At 42.4% G+C, this 25,173-nt stretch overlaps 1 protein-coding gene across 2 annotated transcripts in view; it reads left to right on the top strand.

Moving 5' to 3' along the window:
• Window positions 1-25,173, top strand: part of PUSL1 (pseudouridine synthase like 1) — a 433,096-nt gene that overhangs the window by 196,235 nt on the left and 211,688 nt on the right. For both annotated transcript variants that reach the window (XM_069241083.1, XM_069241082.1), the window contains exon 3: window positions 15,151-15,338. In XM_069241083.1, the coding sequence (XP_069097184.1) occupies window positions 15,151-15,338 (188 nt within the window). The remainder of the gene's footprint in view (window positions 1-15,150; window positions 15,339-25,173) is intronic.

Raw genomic sequence — 25,173 nt, 5'->3', positions numbered from 1 at the left:
ATTTACAAGCTACATCATAGGTTATGAGACAATAAAAACAATTATTAGTTCTGCACAAAACTCCTTATCTATACGAGGGCCTAGAATAAAGACTGTTCCTTTGTCCCTATGTCCATGTTAACCTTTAACAGTGGAGATACACTGTGTGCGTGCAAAAGTCCACAAATCCAACTTTCTTCCAGGCTTCTTCACCAACACGTAACGGGATCTCCTTCCTCGTGCCTGGCTCACATCAGTAGCTCCCTGCTCTGCTCCTGACATTTTCACACCCATTTACTTTGTAGTCTTTTTCCTCTAAGACTGATGTGGGAGACACTGGACGCTGTAGAAGGCACCAAGTGATAAAGATATTTGAATCATTTCAACGTCTCTGTATTAGTCTCTGTGTTAGCCCCTGTCTTGCATGAAGACAAGCTTCTCTTTAATGTGCTGGGTTTCTGTTTCTTTCATTTACTTTAATTTTACTGTTGAATTTTTTTCATTTTCAGAATTATGGCCTTTTAAAGATTTGAGGCTGAACTAAATGTAGCACCATGTAATTCGTCAGAATGTATGACATCACCCTCAGATCCACATTCTACAACTCACTTTTACTCAATGGATGCCGAGCAAGATCCTCACTATGAATGTAGAGTTTGAAGGAGAGATTTTCTCTTGTGGTGGGTGCTTCTCTATATGAATACTTGAGCAGGATATTTGACTATCCACAAGCTGGTACAAATACCAAATAATGTATTTGCAGATTCCCAAATCCTTTAAAAATGCAGAGCAAGCAGGGCTACAAAAAGATATCTGCATACCCACAGCCATTAGTTGTAGCTAGTGGATAGAACTGCCAAATGCAGCGTGCGTACAGGACTCTTGCAAGAGAAGAGCAAAGACATGCAAAGGCTTTTCTTGCTTGCAAATGAGTATACCTTTGCAGATATCGCACTTTAGCTCTTCATACATTGTAAAGGATTGCAGGTATGCAAAAATGCCCTTCGTACATTCGCTGTGCATTGTGGTTGAAAGGAAGCCAGAGTAAGATACAATCATAATTTCTAGAAGGCAGCACTAGTCGTTTGCAAAATCGGCAACATATAGTTGCTGTGTGCAAAGAAGATCACAATAAGTCATGGTGTAATAATATAGTTTTCCTTGTCCAGAGTAACCTTTGTCCTGATATCTTCGCTGGTGCCCCAGATACATTTTCCTTGATGGAAGGATGTGCAGTTAGCAATAAATAAAACAAGTGTATGAACACGAGTGTCAGCAAAAAGTTATGGAATCGTTTTTAGCACCGAAAGATTGCTTATTTGAATTCCATTGCCCCTTTCATATTTTTCTCACGGCAAATATCTCGAATTGAGAGCAAAAGCTTCCTTGAGCAAGACCTAAAAATGGGCAAATTGCAAAAAAGAAGGCTGAATGAATGAACAAAGCGCGTTAAAGACTGTTTAATAAAGCCTTTATTGACTGACTCTTGGCTAGGCCCAGTGCATCCTTGCTCCCGACTGAGGACGGAGATAATGTGACTCTGTAGGAGCTGCCAAAAACCGGGCTCATGTTCTCGCGGTACACAAGGCCCAAAAGCCATTGCTTCACAAATACAATTTTCATCAAAAAGGAGCCCTACACTCTTTTCTGATACTTCGTTCCTTACTTTTATGTTTATTCCTGCCGCTTTCTTTTCCAATTTATATGTATTTGCTGTAATTACGAGTTAGAAGAATAGAGTACTTTTGTATGTATGAGTGACGATGCCCAAACTTTTTCTCATGAGTTTGCTGCCTACACAGCAAAGCAAAGCTGCTTAGCCTTGGTTCCCTCTCATACCTATTTCTTCCAACACCTTACACATCCTGACTCTTTATAAATCTCTTGAAAGCCCGTTTTTATCTCTATGTTTCCCTTCTTTGTATTCTTATTGTTTCTTATCTTTGTCTTCACCCACACTTTCTCCTTTTCTACGTTTTTCCATCTTTCTCTGGGTCAGAGGCTGGTGATGAAAAATAATTCCTGGTCCCCATCCATGAGTGCTGGTGCCCACTACTTACAACAATCCTCACAAATTAGGGAGTACTTGTGATGGCTTTGTGTATTTGATTATGGTGATACCTCATGAGACAGGACAGCAATCATAACTTTGCCTCTGCATAATAAATATATAAAAAAGGCATATAAAAAGGGACATAATGTGTAACTGAGTAGAGACGTTGATACTGACCACTGAATAATGCACTTCAAAAACTGCCTTTTAGTAGTTACTCATTATTGCTCACATGGTATAATTATTATTCATTTTAATTATACATTTTTTAATATGTAATATTTGGGCTCACATGTAAAGTGGTAGAGACATTCAATTCAAGTTTTAATTTCACGGTTTCCTACAAATATATGCAGTATTTATATTTGTATGGTAAACTCAAAATAAGTACCTGCTTATTGTGTTTTGGTGTCGTGGGTAATTGACTGATTTATTTGACGAAGTGCACATCATGACAGGAAGTGGTGGATTCCGTCATCATCCTTTTGCTGTAGGAGTGCTTCCATTGGGCTGCATGGAATGTGAGGAGCTATTCGGTGCAGTGGAAGTGTTGTGAGCCCTATCCTGCAAATACTGCATTGCCATCATAAATTTGAACATTTTGTTGACTTTCCTCCTCAGAGGGTCACCATATTAAAGAGGTCGAGGGACTTACGTATTTCAGTGACCTCAAGAACTATGCTGGTGGCAGCTTAGTATCTTGGAAAGGTCTCCCAAGCCAGACAGGACAAAGTTTAATGAACAAATGAAGAGGTCCTCCAGGCTGGGCACAAGGCTAGCAACCTTGTCCCAAAAAAAGTGTTTGTTACAGAAACAGCAGCAAGAACCAGGTAATCTTTAGGGCACAAGGGATATCCTGAATCTCTGCATGAGACATCCATGGTTGACAGTAATCAAAGCTGCAAGAAAACTGACAGGATGACAGAAGGTCTGAATGTCAAGTGCGAGACCAGAATCATATTTGGGAACATATGGACTATGTATGGCACAGGAAAACTGCCTCAAGTAAGATGTGAGAGGAGGGCTACAATCTACTCATCTTGGGGGACAGCGAAAGAAGGTGGACCAGATCTGGCAAAATGCAAACCACCATGGGAGGGATGGTACTGTACTTGGTAGGGACCAACATCACGAAGGAGTGCGAATCATCATAAGCAAGAGGGACAGAGAAATGACTAGTTGAGTGGAAGACAGTCAACAGCAGACTCATAGCAGTCAGGTTAGAAGAGGGGACTCATGAACATCACAGTTTTCCAGCGCTGTGCTCCAACAAATGACACAGAGGAAACAGTCAAGGACATATTCTACCAACTGATGCAAACTGAGGTTGAAGCCGTGCTGAACCATGACCTGAAGATAGGGATGAACAACTTGAATGCTAAAAGGGAAATATCAGTATGAACTGTAACAGAGCCATGGAAAGGAAGGTCGTGAAACAGTGAATGACAATGGAGACAGATGAATGGAATTGGGCACTACACATTATCGGGTCAAAGGAAGGACGTCTTCTCTCACAGTGATATTTACAAACTAACTTGGTGCTTATCCAGTGACAGGGACAGAGACCTGATTGACCATCTGATGATAAGGGCACCTGGAGACACTCACTGCAGGATGTTAGAATGATGAGGGTAGTGGATATCTGCAGTGATCACCATCTAGTGACTGCTCTTGTTAAAAACAAGCTCAGAAAAACAGAGAGAACGACATCAGGATGACAGCACTTCAGTGTGGCAAAATTACGAGACAGAGAAGGCATTTGTCTCAGAAAACAAAAACAGGTTTTATCTCCTGGTAGACACAAAAGTTCAGTCCTACCCAGCTGCAGACTCAGTCAACAAGAAATGTGGAACAGGGCTCTTCAGTATATGTGAAAAGCAATGAAAAAGGCCTAGGGACCAAGACACAGAGGAAGAAAAATGGATAAGAGAAGACACGTGGCAAGCTATTGAAGACAGCAGGGCAGCAAAAAATACTCATGGAGACCAAATCTGAAAGGCTGCAGGACAAGTACAAGCAAAAGGACATAGAAGCAAACTGAGCAGTCAAAAGAATGACAAGAGCAGACAAGCAGACATATGCTGATAGCCTTGCCAGCCAAGCAGAGGAGGCAATAGGTAGAGGAGAACACAGGAAGGTCTTCAACATCACGAAGATAGTCATTGGTAAATCCTGTGCAACACCTCTGTCATGAGCAAGCAAGGAAGACTATTCACGACGTAGAAAGTGCAAGAAGCATGTCAGGCCGAGCACTTCAGAAAAGTCTTGAACATACGAATAAGTGAAGCAGACAGACATTCAAAAAGCAGAGACAGACTTGGATGTGAACACCACTCTACCATAAAAACAATAAATCTGCACTGCCATCCGACTCTCAAGAACAGAAAAGCTCCTGAACTAGACAACCTGAATCCAGAAATGGTCATGCCAGAACCTGGAACATCAGCTAAGATCCTCCAGCCACTTTTTACATTAATTTTGTAGGGAAAGAAAGTACTAGATGACTGAAACCATGGCATCATTATCAGAATTCTAAAGACGGGAGACAGCTGTAGCAACTGACGTGAAAGCACCCTTCTGTCAATCCCAAGTAAAATCCTGGCAAAAATCCTTGTTTAGCACATTTCTGATGCTTTAGACAAGCAGTTAAGAAAATAAAAGACAGGGTTCCACAAGGGCAGAGGGTGTATTGATCAGTTTCTTACTCTATGCAACATCACAGAATAGTGCACAAAGTGGCAGAGACTGCCATACACCAACTTCACTGATTTTGAGAAAGCCTTTGACAGCCTAAGACATACTGTAGCAGATAGTTTCCCTTATCAAGCGTTTCTATGATAATTTTAACTACAAGGTGGGAGATATTGAATATTGCTTCAAAGTCAAGACCGGTGTGAGACTGGGATGCGTGATGTCAGCATTGCTCTTCAACCTAGTTATCAACTGGGTGATGCTACACACAACTAAGGACAAAGACAGATGAATCAAATGGACTTTATTCTCTCTACACTGGAGAACCTTAACTATGCAGATGACCTAGCCTTGCTTTCTCACATACAGCAGCATATGCAGGAAAATACATCTGGCCTCGATAGCTATGCACAGCAAGTGGGCTTGAAGATTAACACAAAGAAATCAGAAGTCATGCACTAAATATCCCAAACCCTTCACCAATCAAGGTGGATGGGGAGGACATAGCCAGGACTGAACAATTTACCTACCTGTATAGGACTATCAGATATGAAGGAGGGGCAGCAATTGACATCAAGAGCAGACTGAACAAGTCAGGAATGCCTTCTAGATGCTGAACAATGTGAGGAGGTCATTTCGGTATAGCACCAACACCAAGTTGAGGCTTTTCCAGAGCTGCGTTCTGTGCAAACTCTTGCATGGATCTGAATGCTGTTGAATGACAAAACACGACATCAACAAAATGTCAGCCTTCCTCACCAGTAACTGGAAAAGAATTGTGCATGTTTTATGGCCACAAACCATCTCCAACCAAGAACTGCTCACCAGATACACGCAGGACAGCAAGGGCACCATCATTATGAGAAGAAAACAAGACTCCATCACAGGAACAGCTCTTCACTGGACCTCAGAAAACAAACATAAGAGAAACAAGCCAAAGAACACCTAGAGGTGAATTGTGAAAACAAAAATGAAAACCTTCAACCACACCTGGGCACCATATAGATACGTGCCCAAGACAGACAGAAGTGAAGGTCCTTTGTTGCAGCCCTACATTTCACTTGGCATAACAGGCAGTATGTATGTTGCCTTTCATTTTTGTCAGCAATAGCTCTTCGTCTATATCAGTGACTCTGGGTTTGCCAATTGAGGTGATAATTCATTGATGATAGAGCCTGAAGGAGATGGCTGTGGGGTCTGGCAGCAGGTTCTACTTTGAGATGCGCCACAGTGTGCTGGATGAAGTAGAGGGAAGCACAAGAGCTGCCTTTTCTTTGTTAAACGAACACCCAAACTGATCATTAAGTATTCAGTCCCCAGCAACCTCTACTATTACCTCTACTGTGCTCCTTAAATAGTAGCAACCAGAGGAAAGACCCCAGCCTCTTGGGAGATTGAAGGCTAAAAGGTCGAAACCGAAGAAAGGAGACTCTCATCCCTTTATTTTAGTACTCAGATGTGCCCAACAGCCCTGTCTTACCTCATATCCAGCCTCCCCACACCCGAGCTCTGCTGCCACCTTGCACGTCCCAGGCCAACCTAGATTAAAAACTAAATACTGGAAGATTAATGCACAAGTACGGAAGTGGAGTCACCACAGCGGACCCAGTTTTAGATCCCCGAGGACATATCAAAGTGCGCTTGCCTTCTTCTCGAGACCAATAGTGCTGTAAGTTTTCGAGGCCTAAAAAAAGTATTGAGTTGTCAGGGTGATCAGGATTAATTGGTTTGACCTTTTATTGTACAGGTATTTAAATGAAATGCGTGTTAAACCGACTGAGATGTTAAAAAAAAAGTACTATAGAAATGTTTCAGTTAAATGCAACATAATTCAGGGTTGTTGATTGCTTGGACACCACTAAGCATCAGTGACATGTTGAGCTCTACACCAATCACAGTAATGCAATGTAGAAAGAATACCCTTTCATATCTCTCTCTTCCCGAGACTCCCTGCACTATGTTATAAATCTCTCAAAAGCCTTAATCTGGAGTTTTTTTTCCCTGTGAAATTGAAAGCAGGTACAATTCTTCCTGCTTAGAGACACGACAAGCCGAAGCTTGGTGAATCTATTTGGAGATGTCAATATCGATGAATACATGGAGAGTTGTTGGAATTTCCCAATGCCTGTACATAGTAGCTTTGCAGCATGTGAGTGTTTGCTTTGGTTGTTTCAGGAAACACACATCCAAGGTCATTTAAACAAGGTTTTTTTTTCATAGTAGCCTGCCAGTGATGCTGTATTATGTTGGGATTGTCGAATACTGAAGCTGTCTATTCTTGATTCCCTCTAATGTCTCTTCCACCACACTTCCTGTCTCTTTATCTCAGTCTTACAGGTTCATTTTCTATCTCTTAAATCGCTCTTTGTCGCTGTTTTCGTATTTCCCTCTTCATCCTTCTTTCTCCTTTTTTCCGGGTCAAAGTCTGATGGAGAACAAGTCTCATCCTCCAAAATTAAGTGGTGGTGCCCGACACCTGCAACCAACGGTGCTGCAAGGCTTGTGGGTGTTACAGGAGTAGAACGTTGCAGTCCTGCAGCCTGTATCACTCACAGTCGCAAGAAATCAGTTGTGTTGCATACAGGTTTTTCTGTGTAGGGGTGATCCGTCACCCCTTAATCTTTACCATCGGGGTACCATATTTCTGGTTCAGGGTTTTTTACGTGTAAAATCATTCTTTTCAACCGTGGCAGTCCAACTGATTTTTTTAAAGCAACCCATGACTTCAACTTCCGGAACCCTGGGATTGTCACCCGTAGGCAATGATACAGTGCTTCCAGAATGCCGAGTTCACCGCTGACCTTTTGAACACCCAATACTTTGCGTGACCATTCCTTCCGTGGCCTCTTTGCTATTACCATGCGTATATACCACTGCAGTTCAACATCTGCATCTCTCTGCGACTTACATTGTCACATTGAGGTTTAGTTGCTTTATGTTCACTGAACATCTATCTATAGTCTTAGCCTTCTGTATAATGTTCTTAATATGTGTCTTGCTTTAATTGCTCAAATGAAGCAAACGGATTCTAAAGCCGCCTATGTTTATTAAACGAAATCTTATGACTTATGCCACTGTGCTTAGAGTCCCTGTATATATTTGGCAGTCCCTGTTGGTAATCCAGGTTTCATGCATTAATCGGTTCTGGCTATTGTTCAACTCTAAACATACATTTGATGGTCAACGTGTGGGAGATGTCACTTTATTTAACTTGTTTTACTGCTTTGAAAGAAATAAGTATAAATGAAACTTTTAGATTTTAGACTATCAAACCTTTGCATTTGCCTGCATTTCTTTAAATTAATAGCAAGAATGGCAGGCTTGCAGTACAACTTTATTTTGGGACACAAGGGCCGGAGGAAACCTATGCATGCCTGTTACCAGGAATAGTCAAGTGCATTGATATGCTCTCAAGTCAGAATCGTGTTTCTACAGATGGTGATGAATGAAACCTGCAGCATTCTTGGCCAGATTCACAAAAGATTTTTCAATGAGTAGGTGTAATTTACTCCCGAATTTCCAGGAGTAGGTTACACCTACTCATAGCAAAACGCTTTAAGAATCAGCTTTATATGTAGAATATGAAGCTTGGATACAGCTCTCATTCAACCGACAGCAAAGTCACCAATGGTACTTAACATGTCTGCCCATCTTCATCAGGCGTTAGACATGAAAGCTGCATAGCAGCATTTAGAATCCAAACCTAACAAGCATTGACAGAACCAATAAGCCTTGCTTTTTTTGTGGTAATAGCGTGTTACCCCCATTGATCGTATAAAGAAAATCCCATGAAGCAACATATGTTCCAGTAGAGAAGAGTGTCATGAAGAGGAAGTAGAAGATGAAGTTTGTGTTATAATCGGTCGTAAAGCTAAAAAGCATACATAGCTACATATTGCATAGTTTTATATTTTAGACAGAGGGCCAATATTTCCTTTGCATCTTTCAGAAAGCCTAAGAACCTGCATGTCTTTACTTTGCGAGCATACACAATACTCTAAATCCCCGTTATCATAACAGCATAGCAGAAGAAATTAACGGGAAACAAACAAGCATTGCCATTGCCAACATGTTTCACCCTTGAGCTTTGCCATGCAGACCTTTTAGCTCGTGTCATCACGAAATGTGCATGGAGACATCAAGATTTATGTCGAGAACATGTAATGTTGGGATTTGGTTTAGTTTACCATTCCAAGATAGCAGACGTCCAGAGTGATAAGTAAAAAACAAATATATATAAAAAGTTTGAAAGTGTGCAAAAGAGGATTTAGTTTTTAATAGTGGAGCACCGTGGTGGCAAATTGCAGCTTTTGGCCCTCCAAAAAGTAAAACATTTTTAGAAAAAAGAACAAGATGGATGGGGGGAATAAATGATGGAGCTAGGTGGGGGAAGGAGGGTGTAAACATAAAAATAACACAAAACTGAGCTGGATAGGTGGAATAGTAGAAACGGCAAACACGCTAGGTGAGAAAGCATGATGGAGAATGTAGGGGTGAGAATTTCCCGGAGAAGCAGCTCACGAGGGAGACAGCAAGAAAACACATACAGTTCCCTAAATATAAGTAGTGTAAGGATATTAATCATGCAATCAAAACAGCTATAAGTTGGATATTATCCACAAACGAGCTTCAGCTAAAACTTAGCAAAACCTAAAAAGCAATCATTGGAAGTTAAAATGTCATCTTGTCATTAGAATATTACAGCAAATAACACACAGTGACTGAGTTACAAGCTACATGTCATGTTGCATATATGTTCTGAAAGAATAATTACTTCATGGTCTCTAACTAAAACCCAATAAGAGCGCAAATGGGACAGTGTAATCATCAACGAGATGCCATTGCCTTAATGGACAATCAGTCTAACCAGTGGCAAACCTTGAAAAACACAGAAATGCCATTCGTTGAAGGGTAAGGCCAACTCCCTCTCTGTGCCACCCATTGTACTTTTTTGTATATTTTAATTGACAAGTACATGGCAATATATTAAGAATGTGTTAAAAGAGAATCAACAATACATCAAATGGTGGTCATATCCACTGATATGGTCCTAGTCTACTAAAAAGAGCTTGTTTCAATTGTAAGTTTTTCCCTTCTTAAAAGCTAGGGAGATGATATTCTAGCTCCAGCATTGTAAAGGCTTTAAGCTCACCATCGAAAGTGAATAAATGATCCAACATTAGAATACCTGGTTTCTCCTATACATCCCAAGAAATTATATGTTTCCCTATTCTAATATCAGCGTAATGCCACATAGGAGACTTGTTATGTAGACTTGGTTACTCTTAAGGTGTTTGTTAGTGGGCATCCAAATCGTAAGCCTAGATTGAATAATAGGTTTGAAAGTTTGTAAAGCAGGTGATCTAAGAGTATAAAACATGCATAAACCTGACGTTGCTTGTACAGATTGTCTTTCAGTAAGAACCCATAGTAGGGGACCATCCTGTCTTGGCCAAGGATAAAACAATTGAGATAAATGGAGGGCTGTATAGTAATGCTCAATGCATAGTAAACTAAGGCCACCATATCGCCTGTGAGCAATCAATTAGGAGATTTTAAGTCTAGGTCTCAGAGATCCCTAGATAAAGATTCTAATACCTTTGTAAGCGTCTTGCATTATTGATATTTTAGCTGTCAAAAACAACATACCTAAAATATAAGGAAACGAGGCACTACAATTGTTCATTGTACTTTTTTGAAAAATTATGGATATAGGTTCATCCCTAAACTTGAAATAGGATCTTTAGATAGCCAAGAGTCCTTTAGACTAATACCTCTGCTGCACTCTGCAAGTTAGGTGTTTGCCTTCATAGTCCTGCAGAAACTAGAGGATTGGGTAAAATAAATTGAGATAGTAACTAAAGATGTAGGCTTAAGGTGAAGGTTTCTGGGGTCAAGGATTTCACCATCAATTTCAGCACACGTTTTGATAAAGTGGACAAGTAATTTTGCAGGAAAAGTATAAGTCCTGGGGCACCAACGATAGCCTTCTCTGAAGCACAGTGGAGCTTTAAAGAGCAGCATGGAAAAATATCAGAAATATTGAAGGTGGAGCACTAGCATCCAAAATAGTTGTAAACAATGAACTAGTACAAAGCTCTACATTAGCCAATGTTTTGTTTATTCCCTTCCAAAAACTGAACTGAGTGCCCTGCTATTTGGCACAGAAGAGGAACAGGAAAATGTGTTCATGTTTTTTACATGCTGATGATAACATACTATGCGACTAAAAACTGATGTGGCCCCGAAGGATGCAGGATGAGCTCCACTAACAAAAATTGTTATAAACCTTAATAACATAAAATATTGGTCTTTGGAAATTAGTTTAAACGACACCAATAGGTTTATGACAAAAAAAGCCACTAGAGCAAATGGTTTTCTGCATTTTCCCACTGGGCACAGTTCTTCACAGTGAGTATGTTTTATGTATCTCTGGTTTGTTGAATTATCACTAGAACCAAGATTTCTGCACTCAGTTTGCTTACGTACTACACCCCAGGATCTCTGAATTAAAGATCTCCATGGATAACCTTCCAACTTTCTTTGGATCTCCCTTTATTTGTGAATCAGTGAATGGCCGCACACACACTAACTGACCTTGATTAAGGATCTATACTATTGGATAATACTACTAACTTACTTACCTACTGGCGGTTATGCTGACTGTTATTTAGGGCAGCAACGAAGGACCTCCACTTCTGTCTTTCTTAGGAAAGTTTCTGTACGGTGTCCCACCTCCAGCCACAGCCGACGGCAATCAAAATAGATCACACAACACATTTCACAACCTTGAGGTCCCGAAAAAGCGGCCATAATAGAACCATCTGACTATAGGGCACAGTATTTCATCTGAAGCCTGATATCAATCCATCTTAATTGAGCACTTCATAACAAAATTAAAGAGTTCTGACACATATTTCTGGCACCCTTGAGGACTCTAAAATAGTTCATCCCTGGAGGTCCCTATCATTACCTTGTGCTAATCGAACTAGACATTTCATAATTATAACCACATAGAGGATGACTGTAACCAGGACCATCCAGATTGACCTTTGTCTCTCTCCCTTTCCTTTTTTCTCACTCCCTGTCCATCCCAGTCAGCATAGAAAGTGGATGAAATCCATTAAAGAAACCATACATTTAGTAAGTAGCCCGAGCTAATTGTAACTGCCAGCTATCTCCAACCATAACTGCCATATCTATCTGTCACATATCGTTCTTCCATCACTGCAGTAAGTGCTGCAACTCAAGACAAGGTAAGAAAGCATTTGTGTGCGATTATGCACAGTTACCATAGGGGATCACAACGGACAGAACACTATTCCGACCACCCACTCTTCTAAGGTGTTGTTTGATAACCATCTTAAAATGCACTTTGCACCCACACTGGGGTATTCCGCACTATATTTATGCTACAACACAATGCTACAAGACAACAGAAATGGACTACTTTGCAAGTGATTTGGCTCTGTCACAGTTCTGTAGCATTCACCCACCTGGGTACACAATGGCAAATTATGCTTTAGTGTTGCAAGTTTGTTGTTCCTCCCTTGTTGTTGTCACTGTGTAAATAATTTATGGTTTCAATTGCTTATATCCATTCTGCACTACATCAACTGGTAATGGTGAAGAATGCCATAATAAGCAGTTGTGCTCATGTCCTGGTGAAGGCATTTTAAATCTATGATCTTGCTGAAACGAGCTTAGATTTGTTTCACATTTTAGTTTTTTCCACTATGCTTTGTCTTACTGTGTACAGATTGAGTGGTTTTGGTAATTGTAGCTTCTGTTAACCCTCATTAAAATCTACTGTGGCTCTGTGCTTTATCTGATTCTCTTTTTCTTCCTCTTGTAATGTTGAATTTAGTATCTTTTTGACACCTCAATAATATACTAAAAAAATCACTACACTTGTAGAAATACTTACACAATCCTTATTCTGACTAATTGTTAATTGTTTGGCTGGCAATAGTTTTAAAGAGATTTGATAAAAATTAAGTCGCCTCACTTGTGACATACAGTAACATTTTTTAAACATAATCAAATTCCCCAGGTTACAATTTAGACCTTCTTCCTGTATTACTGAAGAATATGAAGTTTTACTGTCATTTCCATTAACTTTTCCTCACAGGTTAGGCTGGAAACCATACACAACAGTTCAAACTCATTGGGCATCAGGGTTTGCAGAAGCTCTACCTCACTTTAAATTGTTATGTGGGATTTCTTAACCTGCATGGCTGAGTTTGAACCTCCTTTGTTGTGCGTTGCCTTGTACACACAATTAGAAGTTATGGAATTAAAAGCCAGATTCAGAATTTTGCCCATTAGTCTGCCAAGCGTGTGCCAGTAATCTGCAATTAAATTGGCTATGGGTGAAAATTGCCACATCTCATATGTTTCTCTCTTATGTTGGCTAGGTCTGCATAAGAACTATACGATTGCAGTCCTGTTAGCATGGATGATGCTTGAAATAATTAATAAACAAGTATTTGAGATGTTATATAAAGATTAGGATCTCTAATGGAAATTTTGTACACATTATAAATAGAGAACTGTGGAAAGAGAAATATCAGCTACCAAATCAACACTGAACACATCATGTGAAAAACTAAGTCAGTGGCCGAAATACATAAACTAGGTTCCTTCTTAATGTACAGGCAGCCTTCTCACTGAAAGGTTTAGGTTATTTTTAGCAAGTACATAAATATATCTTAAACAAGTCTTAATGCATTTTGAACCAATCGGCTAGAGCTGTGCTTAATTTGTAAAAGAGTGATAGCCTGTGCCCACAGCTCTCATCAAAAACCCACTGCTGACACTATTAAATATTGTTGCAACAAATACCAAGGCTGTGTAGTCTTGAGTCACCTCATCCCTCTTTAATCCACTACGAGACACTCCCTGCCTTTTTATCTTCCTCTTGTAGGCTCTTGCTTTCTACCTTTTTGCTGGTTTTTCCTTCTTTCTTTTCCCTCTTTCCCCTTTCCATGTTTTTCCCCTCTCTTACTCTTCGTAAATATTTTATGAGGAAGAATAAAAACGGACCCCAAAAATAAGTATGGATGTGACCCACCGGCAAAGAAACACAAATGATGGACGGAATGCGGAACCAATCAAACATTCACCTCTGGCCGCAGATCTGGGCTTTATCCATCAATTCTTTTGCTCACTATGCCACCCCAGTTTGGACCCAGCCATACGCAAATCAGTCTTGACCCCGTTCCCCATGGGAACAGTCCAGCTCGAACTGCCAGGCCAGGTCCTCCCTGGACCGGAAACTAACATCCTGGGACCGGTTTCAGGGTATCACCCTTTATCAGCCAGGCTAGCTGGAATCCAGTGGCACAGTGAGCCCGGGACCCACGTCTGGGCATACCTGGCACACTTATGGCAACAAAATCAAACAAACACAAATGATGGACAGAATGCTGAACTAATCAAACATTCACCCCCAGTCACAGATCTGGGTTTAATCCATCAATTCTTTTGCTCCCCACGCCACCCCAGTTAGGACCCAGCCATACGCAAATCAGTCTTGACCCTGTTCCCCATAGGAACAGTCCAGCCCAAACTGCCAGGCCAGGTCCTCCCTGGACCAGAAGCAAACATCATGGGACCGGTTTCAGGGTATCACCCTTCATCAGCCAGGCTAGGTTGAATCCAGTGACACAGTGAGCCCAGGACCCACGTCTGGGCATACTCGGCGCCCTTATGACGACAAAAGCAAACAAACACAAATGATGGACGGAATGCAGAACCAATCAAACATTCACCCCCCTGTCACAGAACTCGGTTTAATCCATCAATTCTTTTGCTCACCATGCCACCCCAGTTTGGACCCAGCCATACGCAAATCAGTCTTGACCCTGTTCCCCATGGGAAAATTCCAGCACGAACTGCCAGGCCAGGTCCTCCCTGGACCGGAAACAAACATCATGGTACCAGTTTCAGGGTATCACCCTTCATCAGCCAGGCTAGCTTGAATCCAGTGGCACAGTGAGGCCGGGACCCACCGGCAACCTCCAGCTCAAATTAAGCACTGAGCTGCAGATTAAATATCCAAGAGGCAGATTGATGGTTCTAGTGAAGTGCATAGTTGGACAATGTTATTACTACCCATCTTCTGGTGTTTAGCTTAACCCTTTGCTAACCTCTGAACTTCAGAAGTAGGATCCGATTCCTAAAAATGGGTGAAGGGACCTGCAACAAGTAGTGTGGGAGCATATCCAATGTCTGCATGATAATTCTCCAGACAAAGAAAGGTGGCATAGATGGGCTAATATCAACAGGTTGACAGTTAGAGTTTGGAAATATATCTTTTGTTTTCTGATTATTTAGACTGAAGTTTTGTTCATGTATGTTTTTGTATTATAGGTCTGTTTTGTGGGTATTTCCCTAAGGCCCTCCCCTTCTTGCTGTTTTCACAGCTCGCAGCACAGAACCTGAAGCCTGCTGCCCCAATCACTTTCTCCATCTCCAGCCGGACAGACTCAGGGGTGCACGCCCTCTGCAACTCGGCCCATCTAGATATTCAGCGAACAAATGGGAAGCTACCCTTCTCAGAAGATGTTCTGGTTCATGCTTTGAATTATCACCTTACACCAGAACCTATAAGGTGAGCTACGGGCAACAGTATTTATCATACATGTTTCACTTCATTTGAAATGCGCAGGCGCGGCTTCTCTGCTAGGGCTGAGGAGCGTCCCCCACCCACCCACCAGCAGCAGCAGCAGCTGCAAACCTTTTACAACAAAACGATAATAAACTGTGTTTATTATCGTTTTGTATTGAAAGGGGCGGGCATTGGGCATGACAAGCTCTCATTGCGCATGTATGTTTGGCCGACTGTCTCACGCTGGCCAAACACACATGTGAATTGTGCTCTCTCCAGCCCGGCACTGTGTTGCCAGGATGGAGAGAGCAGGCACAGGCTCCCAGTGTGCCTGGGAGCACCCTGCGTGGGTGCTCCCAGCCAATCCTAACGCTGCTCTGAGCAGCGTCAGGATTGGCCGCAGGGCAGACTGGGAGCCTGGGCCTGCAGCAGAGGCGTGGTGATTGTGGCGGCGGTGACGATGCAGATAAGTGTATTTTTGGGGGGAATAATCCCCCCCACTGCCATTTTATTTTCTAAAATTAAATAGCGTTAATATTTTTAAAAGTTGCATTTTGCCAAGATTTATAGTGTGTGGAATGTAGAAACACCCATTGGTGAAATACAGCCAGAGTATGCAAAAGCCTAGAGACATTCAGTCCTCCTTTTGTCCACCTAGAAATTATGGCAATTTCCTTCTGGTCAAGGACTTGTTAATTCATAGCTACTAAAGGAGAGAAATCGATTGTGAAGTTGCCAACAGAAGGTCACTCCAATTTTCCATGAAGACATCAGAATCCAGATGTATAGAATGGTACTCTGAAACAAAAATGTTCTCACCAACTAGAAATCAAGCCAAGGGAACAAGGTATTGCTCAGAAAACACTGAAGTGAGCAGTTTGACTAACTAACTCACTAGAGAAACTCTGCTTTAATTCCCTGTTTAGGACAAGCCTGTGTGAGCATGCTCTCTTGCTTGTATGTTCTGTAATGGGCTTGATACTCACCCATTGCTTACCATTCATTGGCCCCATTGTCAGTCTTCTTTCCTCACTTCCAATTAGACATGGCTTGCTTGTGTCACTTCTTTTTCTTTCTGTGGTGCATGGACTTAGATTAATTTTATTAGTGTCCTTCCACTGCTGGTGCTGTGATTCTGTTCCTATTTATTTTATCCCTTCCACCTCTGTCCTTTTTGCTTCTTGCGCTTTCCCACCCACCTCCTGTTTTACTTTTACCAGTCCCTCCCTTCCGACCTGCTACTTTTTGTTCTGCCAATTGTTTTCTAGATTTCTATAGCCAGTGGGACTTCAGCCAGCCAATGCCTTACCTTTGCATTTATTTTTCCACTGGCAAAATGTGTCTTGTCTGTAGTTTTACATTTTATGCACTGTATCTGGAAGAACTGGAACCGTCAGCTTTTTTTCGTGTATGAGCTGCCCAAAACCATGCCCTGGTGCAAGGACATAATACTGTTTATCGAAAATTAAGAAATACTCCGCCTCCTTCCTTTACCTGCATCCAGACTTATCTATATTCATGTAACACTCACAGATAGCACACTCTGCAGCTCCTTCTCTCTGTGTTCATCTTCTTACTCCTTCCAGCAGACAGAAGGAAAGTAAAGGTGCTATGATGCGGCCACCACTGGCTGCTTCATAGCACTTTTCTATAACGTCCTGCTCTCCACCAACCACGTGCCCTCTTGTTCACCACTCCTAAATTATTGCCAAAGCCAGTTGCTCACTCATAGGTGAGACCTATTGGCTTTGCCAGTGCTTGTTAGGTCTGGCATTAGCAAAAACCTTTTCATTTTGAAATTATTTTTTGCGGCATGTGTGGCTGTAGATACACATGCTTAGCATAATCCCGCCATCTAGTGCTGGGAAGTATGCAAGTTATTTTTGTTTGAAGAGAGTCTTTTGAGTAACGAGGTAAAGTGACTCCTCGTCTTGCTGGTAATGCGCGTGGGCATCCACGCCATTATTGGATTGATTTCTTCAGCCGTTGGGTTCGGATATGTGCTCCTCTGCACCATCCCAGCATTGTTTCCTACTTTAGGCCTGTTTTTGATCACAGTTAGTACGCAATCCTTCAATCGTTAACCAATTTCAATCTCGTTGGGGCCCCTCGGTTCGACCGTGGGCCCTTTGGGGCATCTGCCATTCAAGGCGAAATTTCTACTTCAATAACGTCCATGTCATGTCTGTTTGGTGATGGAACTTTTGGTTCTGCCCTTTTCTCTCACGCCAAGTGTCCATGCACCGACCAACATCAGGTGTGCCTTTCTCCGGACCATCGGGAAGACACCTGTGGAGCTTTCAAATCCTTCCAGTCCAAGAAGACATTGAAAAATCAACAAGCCTGGCCACTCAAGATGTTTCGATGCAGCACCAATGGCATGCCTTACGTATTCAGAATGGAGGAACTTCAGGGGAAGGTTACGCTCAGGGGTCGGCCGGAGATGAGGGCACCTTCTCCCATGAGGACAGCTCTGAGTCTGAGCTCGAGATGAATGATCTCACACTAAGACAGCCTGTAATTATAGACCCTCTCCACCCTGGCCCCAGCAAGCTATCCCTAAGGACCGAATACCTCCCCAAGACCGACCAAAATCTTCTATTGAGCCTTGGATGGCACCAATTAGCTATATCTGAAATGCTCAGCCCTGCCTCTGCCCTGAAAACGCAACAGAAAACGCATTCTCCCAAACCGACTCCTACACCATCGGAGTCGGACCCAACATCAGAGCCAAAAGCCCCGGTGCTGAAACACTGGTCCAGCTCAGAACCGAAGCTGACAGTGTCGGAGCCTGGACACTCGGTATCAAAACCATCAGCGCTAAAAGCTGCTTCAGAATCATAATCATACTCCTCCTCGAAGCAAGCAATCAGATCTGATTCTTTGGAGCATGTACCGGAACAGCCTCAACAGGAGATAGACACTAGACAACGACACTTTGTCATCCACCCAGACACTGGTTGTATATTAACAAGACCTCCATCTACTGCTGTACAGCTAACCAAAATAAGCTAACTTTTGAGGAGGCTTTGGACATTCCTATTCCAATAAAGCTTAGGAAAAGACAGACAAGGCCACTAGCCCTGTACGCCCCACTTCACCACCACCACCTGCTGCACCTCCTTCACCACCTGCACAGAACAATATTTCCCTGAGTGGTCTATTCATTCTTTTTAGGGGGAGAAGAGGAGGGAGACCTCAGGATGATCTGTGTGACACATATGATATTGAACCACCCATAGATTCAGACCCTGATCTATATCCAGCCAAGCCCTCTCCCCAGAAGACACCACTACATACCATGATGTAATAGGAAGAGCAGCTGCATATCACAAGGTTGAGCTCCACACTGACCCTATAGAGGGTGATTTTTTGTTCAAAGCCTTCTCCTCTATCCAGCGTTCAGCACAGTATCTGCTGATGCATAAGGGACTGCTCAGACACACACCAGACATCTTCAAAGAATTTGTCAAGGCACTTGTCATAACTCTAAGGGTAGATAAAAAATACAAAGCATCGCCATCTGACCCCGCATATAATAAAGGCTAACTATGCTATGGAAAGAAAAAGGGTGAACTCAAAAATATGGTGAGGAGCCACCACCATATAGGAAAAGTAGAAGGACAGACACAGCAAAGAAGAGGGTGGCTGCCCAGTCTGCTTTTGAATGGAGAATTGTTAACTTCTCTGGCCTCCTCTCCTGCACGATAGAGCTTATTGGGACGAGATGGTGGGGCTCCTCCAACATCTCCCAGACAAATACAAAAAGAGAGCATAAGACATTGCCTCAGAGAGCAAGTTAATTGCCAGCACCTCAATCTGCTGTGTCTTGGATGCCACCAACACAGCCGCAAGAGGCAATAATTCCAGCATGCTACTCAGGCGTCATGCCTGGCTCAGGGTCTCAGGCTTCAACCCAGAAGTATGGCAAAACATACTGGCATTTCCCTTTCACTACAAAAGTTTGTTCAGCCTTCAGGTGGACACCTTGCTGGACAAAATAAAGACAATGCAACTGTCAAAGCCATGTGAGCATTACAAACATCATCCCTAAAGGGCTCCTTTCGCTGTTCAACTTGCTGTGGGGCAGCTAAGATCACCTTCACAGATACAGCCACGTCTTGCCAGCGTCCTCGGAGGCAAACCACGTCAACAAAGGGTTACTATGGAGGCTCTTACAGGGGCAACAGTTTTGAGAGCAGACGGAAATTGGGCTTCACAAAGCCGTCTGCCACCACAACAAAGCCCTGACTTGCCCACCATTCCCCTTGACCTGTCGGGGAAGATTACAAGAGTTTCATCCCACCTGGCGGAATATCACCTCTGACGAGTGGGTGTTATTCAACATGGTTATTGTCTGGAACTCACTTCCACACCTCCAAGCATTCCACCTTGCAAACACAACTCTCATTAAAACATCAACAGTTGCTCAAGTAGGAAGTTCAGGCACTTTTGCAAAAAGGGGCCATACAACCAGTGTCAGTACATTAGCAAGGCACAGCGGTCTATTCATTCTACTTCCTTATTCACAAAAAGGATGGATCCCGCGGACCAATCTTGGACCTCAGGCCCATAAACCGATACATGTTCTCAGAGCATTTTCACATAGTCACTTTTCAAGATGTCATCCAGTTACTACCAGCGGGCTTCATGGCAGGACTCTATCTGAAAGATGCCTATTTCCACATCCCCATTCACGTTGTGCATCGTCGTAATAAATAACCAACATTTCCTATTTTAGGTGTTACCCTTCAGGGTCACAAATTCCCCTAGGGTCTTCACAAAATATCTTGCAGTGGTAGCAGTCAACCTGTGCAGGCAAAACATGCACGTTTGCCGACAACTGGCTCATCAAACGTGCTACTTGTTACGAGTGTTTTCAACATACACTAGCCACCATAAATTTACTTCATTGACTAGGCCTCACCATCAATGCAGTCAAATCCCATTTCCAGCCTCTACAGATACAACCCTACCTAGGAGCCACCCTTTATTCACAATGAGGTATAGCTTACCCAAATGCCACCATAATTCAATCCTTCCAAACGCTTATTCCACTTTTTCAACCTTTTCAGCAGATAACATTGAGGACAGTCATGCTTCCCCTAGGTATGATGGCTTCATGCATCGCCATAGTACCTCATATTCAGATTCAGCTTGCGTCCTTTGCAAGAGTGCAAGACCAGTGGTCTCTAGCAGAGGGTCAATAAGAGGATCTAGTGTTGGTCAGCTGTCAAGCTTGCCAGTCTCTACAGTGGTGGAACACTAACACACTCCTAAAAGGACAGCCTTTCCTGGACCCAGTTCTGCAGCAAACCATAACAACACATGTCTTCCTCATGGGATGGGGTGCGCATTCTTAAGGTCTCACTATCCAGGCACATGCAACGCTCAGACAGAAACTTCACCACATCAATCACCTGGAGTTGTGAGCTGTTCATCTTGTACTAAAAGCTGTTATCCCTCTCCTGATTGGTAAGGTAGTACTCATCAAAACAGACAACATGACTGCCATGTACTATCTCCAAAAGCAGGGGGGCACCAGACCACTTCAGCCCTCTCACCTAACCCAGGCCATTTGGAGATGGGCTCTGAGATACAACATTCACCTGTTACCAGAGTGCCTTCCAGGAAAGGACAATGCCTTTGCAGATTTCTTCCCCAGGAGGCGTCATTAAGTCCACGAATGGAAGCTCCTCCTGCAAGTCCTTCTTCCATATTCCGGTGTTGGGATCACCAAGAGATAGATCTTTTCACCAATGGAGAAAACCCAAACTTCACCTCCAGGGTTCCACACCCCCCACAATCCAAGGGCTATGCACTATGGATGCATTAGTCAGGGATATTTGCTTACGCTTCCCCCCTCTCCCATTACTCTTGTTTATGGTTCACAAACGTCCGCAGACATCTCTAACCCTCATCTTACTAGCTCCCACATGGGCACGCCAACCATGGTTCAGCACTCTGTTAGAACTCTCAGTAGCTCCCATAAAGTACTACCGAATAGGCAGGATCTTCTCCAGCAAAACCATTGAGAAATCAGACACCCAGACCAGAGATCCCTCAACCTTGCGAGCTGGCTCCTAGAGTTTGGTTATTTAAACCAACCACAGCCCTGTGGGGACATTCTTAAGGAAGCGCGTAGACCAGCTACCGGCGCTTGTTATGCTGCAGGTGGAAAAAATTTGTCCACCACTGTCATTCCAAAAAAATCGACCCTTTAAACCCCAATGTTCAGCACACATTGATATCTGTTTCAGTTACAAACTACTGGTCTAGCTTTTACATCTATGAGGCTACACTTGGCAGCAGTGGCTGCTATTTATAAAATAGACTACACACTTCTCTATTCAGGATTCCTGTCATTAAAGCCTTCCTAGAAGGCCTTCAAAGAGTTGTTCCTGCTAAAGTGTCTGCAGTATGGTTCAGAGTGTCCCCAATACCTCCAACATGCCCTCCACCAATATCCCAAATGGAAATCGGAGACGCGGGCAAGATGTTGTGAACAATGCGCAATGTGGTCGGGTGTCAGAAAAGACTGACTAACCTTAAACCTGGCATCGGGTACGAAGCAATTGGAGGACGCTGAGCAGTGAAAGGGGCAGCGTGAGAATCAGAGGAGCGAGGAACATGTAGACTCTGGAGCCCAGACCAGCGAAAAGAAGAGACATGAAGTGAGCAGAACAATTGAAGGACGGACTGGTGAGTGAAGGATGGAGACAGAGGAAAATGAGGAGGAGATTGCGCTCACGTCCGGTGAACTCTAAGGGCAGTTGGACGCCGAGGCTTCCCCATACACGGTCAAGGAGGACTTTGGTCTCAGGCAAGTTTTTGGGCCAGCAGGAGAACTTCTAAAAAGGTGGGAGGCTGGGATGCACAAGGAGAGGAATAGAAACACAGGGAAGAGTCACAAAAATGAGCACTAAAGAAAAGCATGAAGACCCAGTGCACTTAGTGACAGCCATTTTCCCCTAAAGCATGTGAAATATTCTGTTCTCATCCCCAGTACTTACTTTGATTTATGTTTAGTAATTTTGGGTTCATGTACTTGCTGTTTGAAGGTTGCTACAATTACCTGACCCTGAAGGGAACCAAAGAGTCTGCAGCAAAGAGAAAAGGAAATCAGGATAGGAAAACCCAGAAACACGGTGGATAAAAGAATCTGAAAATGGATAGCTGTATCTTTCCAGCATAATGCAGACTGTGTACAGACGTGAAATCCTCAAATACTAATGAACATAAACTATACAAATATACTGTATTGATGCCTTAGTGCTTCTTTCTGACTAGAAAGACCCAAGTTACCACAGTGGTGTCAGAAGTGGTGTTGCCTTTTCAAAACCACACAAAGGGAAGGCCATTTCTAAATCAGGCATTACACATTGGATTGTCAAATACATCCAAAATTGGTATGCTAAAGCTAAAAGAACTTTACCTATTCCTCCTAGAGCTCACTCCACTTTTCAACTAGCATTTGCAATGCAGTGGGTCTCACATTGGCGAGAGTTATAGCTACTGGCATTGTAAATGACAATGTCTTTTACCTATGTGTCTTGGTTTTTATCTGGAGGGCTCAGCAATTGTCATTTCCTGCCAGGAAGGGGTGTCTCTCACTTTATTTTGGACAGAAAATAAAGGTAAATGGTGCCCATGTTACTCCTCTAGTCCTGTTATTCTGTAGGCATGTGCATGAGCGCACATAAAGGCTAATGCCGCTGGCAATAGCAGCCATGTTATTGCGTCTTTTCTTTATTTGCTGACGCTGCAGAGCATCAGCAAACATCTCTGGCAGATTCAAAAATAGTTAAATTCGGAGGCAACCAGTGATATTAATGAGCATGGACCGCCCTTGCTCACCTTGCATTTGGAGAATTTATTTGGAATTCCATTTGTATAGAACTTCATACCCCTTATGAAGTGCTGAAACACTTTTGATGGATGGGTAACTCACTTCTTTGTACATTTCAGCTCATGAATGAGAGTTTAGAGGGATGAATATGGATTCTGAATCTCTGTTAAAATAAAACATATGAATTCCTTTTTTTGTAATTTTTCTTCTTTGATGCCAAATAGTATATTTTTTTCTACACTAGTTAAACATGCGATACGGGTATACTGCATATCGGCTTATTTAACAAAGGGTACGCCACTAGCTCTTGAATCATATTTAAACAAATCGCTGCTTGACGTAAATCTGCAGGGAGATGGACAGACATCCACCCGAGTGACAAAACTGCACAATGTACAAGCAGGAAACTTGAGCACAAGTCCGTCCTTCTCCATTGTACAAAACTAAGAAATTAATTTATTTCATAGTGCCTTATTAACTGCGACGGTCATATTGGACAGCACTTGGGTGCTAGCAAAAACTTCACTTTTATGGTTTAACGTAGTGCACTATTCCTGCACACATTGTCTTGGTTTACTTGTGACGACTTCATTACACTGGGGGCAGGAGATACGTGAATGTTTAGAAAATATTGTCTTGGTTTACTTGTGACGACTTCATTACACTGGGGGCAGGAGATACGTGAATGTTTAGAAAATATTATTTTAAAGTCACTCAATACAGTGATATACTCTAATGTACAAAACCAGAACTCTTATCAATGTCAAAGAAATCTTTATGCCACCAAAGGAAATTAACAGCGAGTATGCTTCTCTGGTACCTATTATATTGGAAATATGTGACTATTCATAAGCATTCCCTAACTTTTGATTATCAAATGCTTTGTGTTCCATCAGAAGTCCATTAATATAATACTGTATGGTCAGAACATTGCTAGTGACTACTAGATAGTGGAAAAGCTTTGCATCTTTTTGTAAAAGTGGGCAAGTAGAGGGGTGAGAAGCACACAGAGGATAGAATAAGGTGGCTTGTTGGGTGCACAGAAGCAAATGGTGCTTTAGACTGACTAGAGCGCACTGGTGAGAGAAGCATAAAAGAAAGACTGCCATGCACCCTCAGAGTGCTTCATGAGAAAGCAAACAAGAACCAATGGAAGCTTTGTTGCAAGGAACAGTATTAAGAAAGATAAAAGGTTAGGAAAATAAGAGAGAAGTTAGAAAGTAGATAGATAAATCTTTGGCAAAGGAGGGAGCAAGATGATGGGGAGAGAGGAAAGAAAAGAACATAGGGAGACGGCAGAGATGTCAGGGAAGAAAAACGAAAGGGGAAAAGACCAAAGTTAAGAGAACACTGCTTGATTAAACCCAGCATGGCTGCTCACATCTTGACAAAACATAATCTCTGCAGTATCGTGGAAACTGAAATTGGACAGAGAAATTGTGACGGAAAAGAGATTGTCCATCTATCTACAAATGTGGGAGAGATTGTCCATATTCAGATGGGGAGTAGAGATCAGCGTAGCTTATAATAATAAACTGGGTGTTGGGTGTTCCAAAGCCTCATAAAGTACGTGACAAACAAAATGAGCAAGTGACACCTTGGAGGAACCATGCAAGGAAAATGTTGGTTAAAATGTACAGCACATTTCAAAAAGGTGTACAGATGTGCTCAACTAAGGGACTAACTTTAGTCTCCCTTGCATGGAGATAGATGTTGAAAACAATGGCTGATGAAAGGCACCCACACTGTAAACAAGCACAGCCGACGGGGAGGGGTGTTAGCAATATGGAGAAGTGGTGAGTGGGAAAGGAAAGAGGCAACACAGTAAACAAATAACTAGAGGAGGAGCAAGAAAGGAGAATGAAGGAAGCAATGACAATGGAGCAAAGAATGAAAAACAAAACATAATAAATAAAATTTACATTGAATTTAAGGCCGTCTTATTTAGAAGTAGTGTTTATTTCTCTAACCTCAGTGTGTCTTCTTGCA

This window comes from Pleurodeles waltl, chromosome 6 (genome assembly GCF_031143425.1).
Source record: "Pleurodeles waltl isolate 20211129_DDA chromosome 6, aPleWal1.hap1.20221129, whole genome shotgun sequence".
NCBI classification, from domain to species: Eukaryota; Metazoa; Chordata; class Amphibia; order Caudata; family Salamandridae; genus Pleurodeles; species Pleurodeles waltl.
Note: the sequence above shows the minus strand (reverse complement) of the source record. Positions and strands in the feature narration are given on the sequence as shown.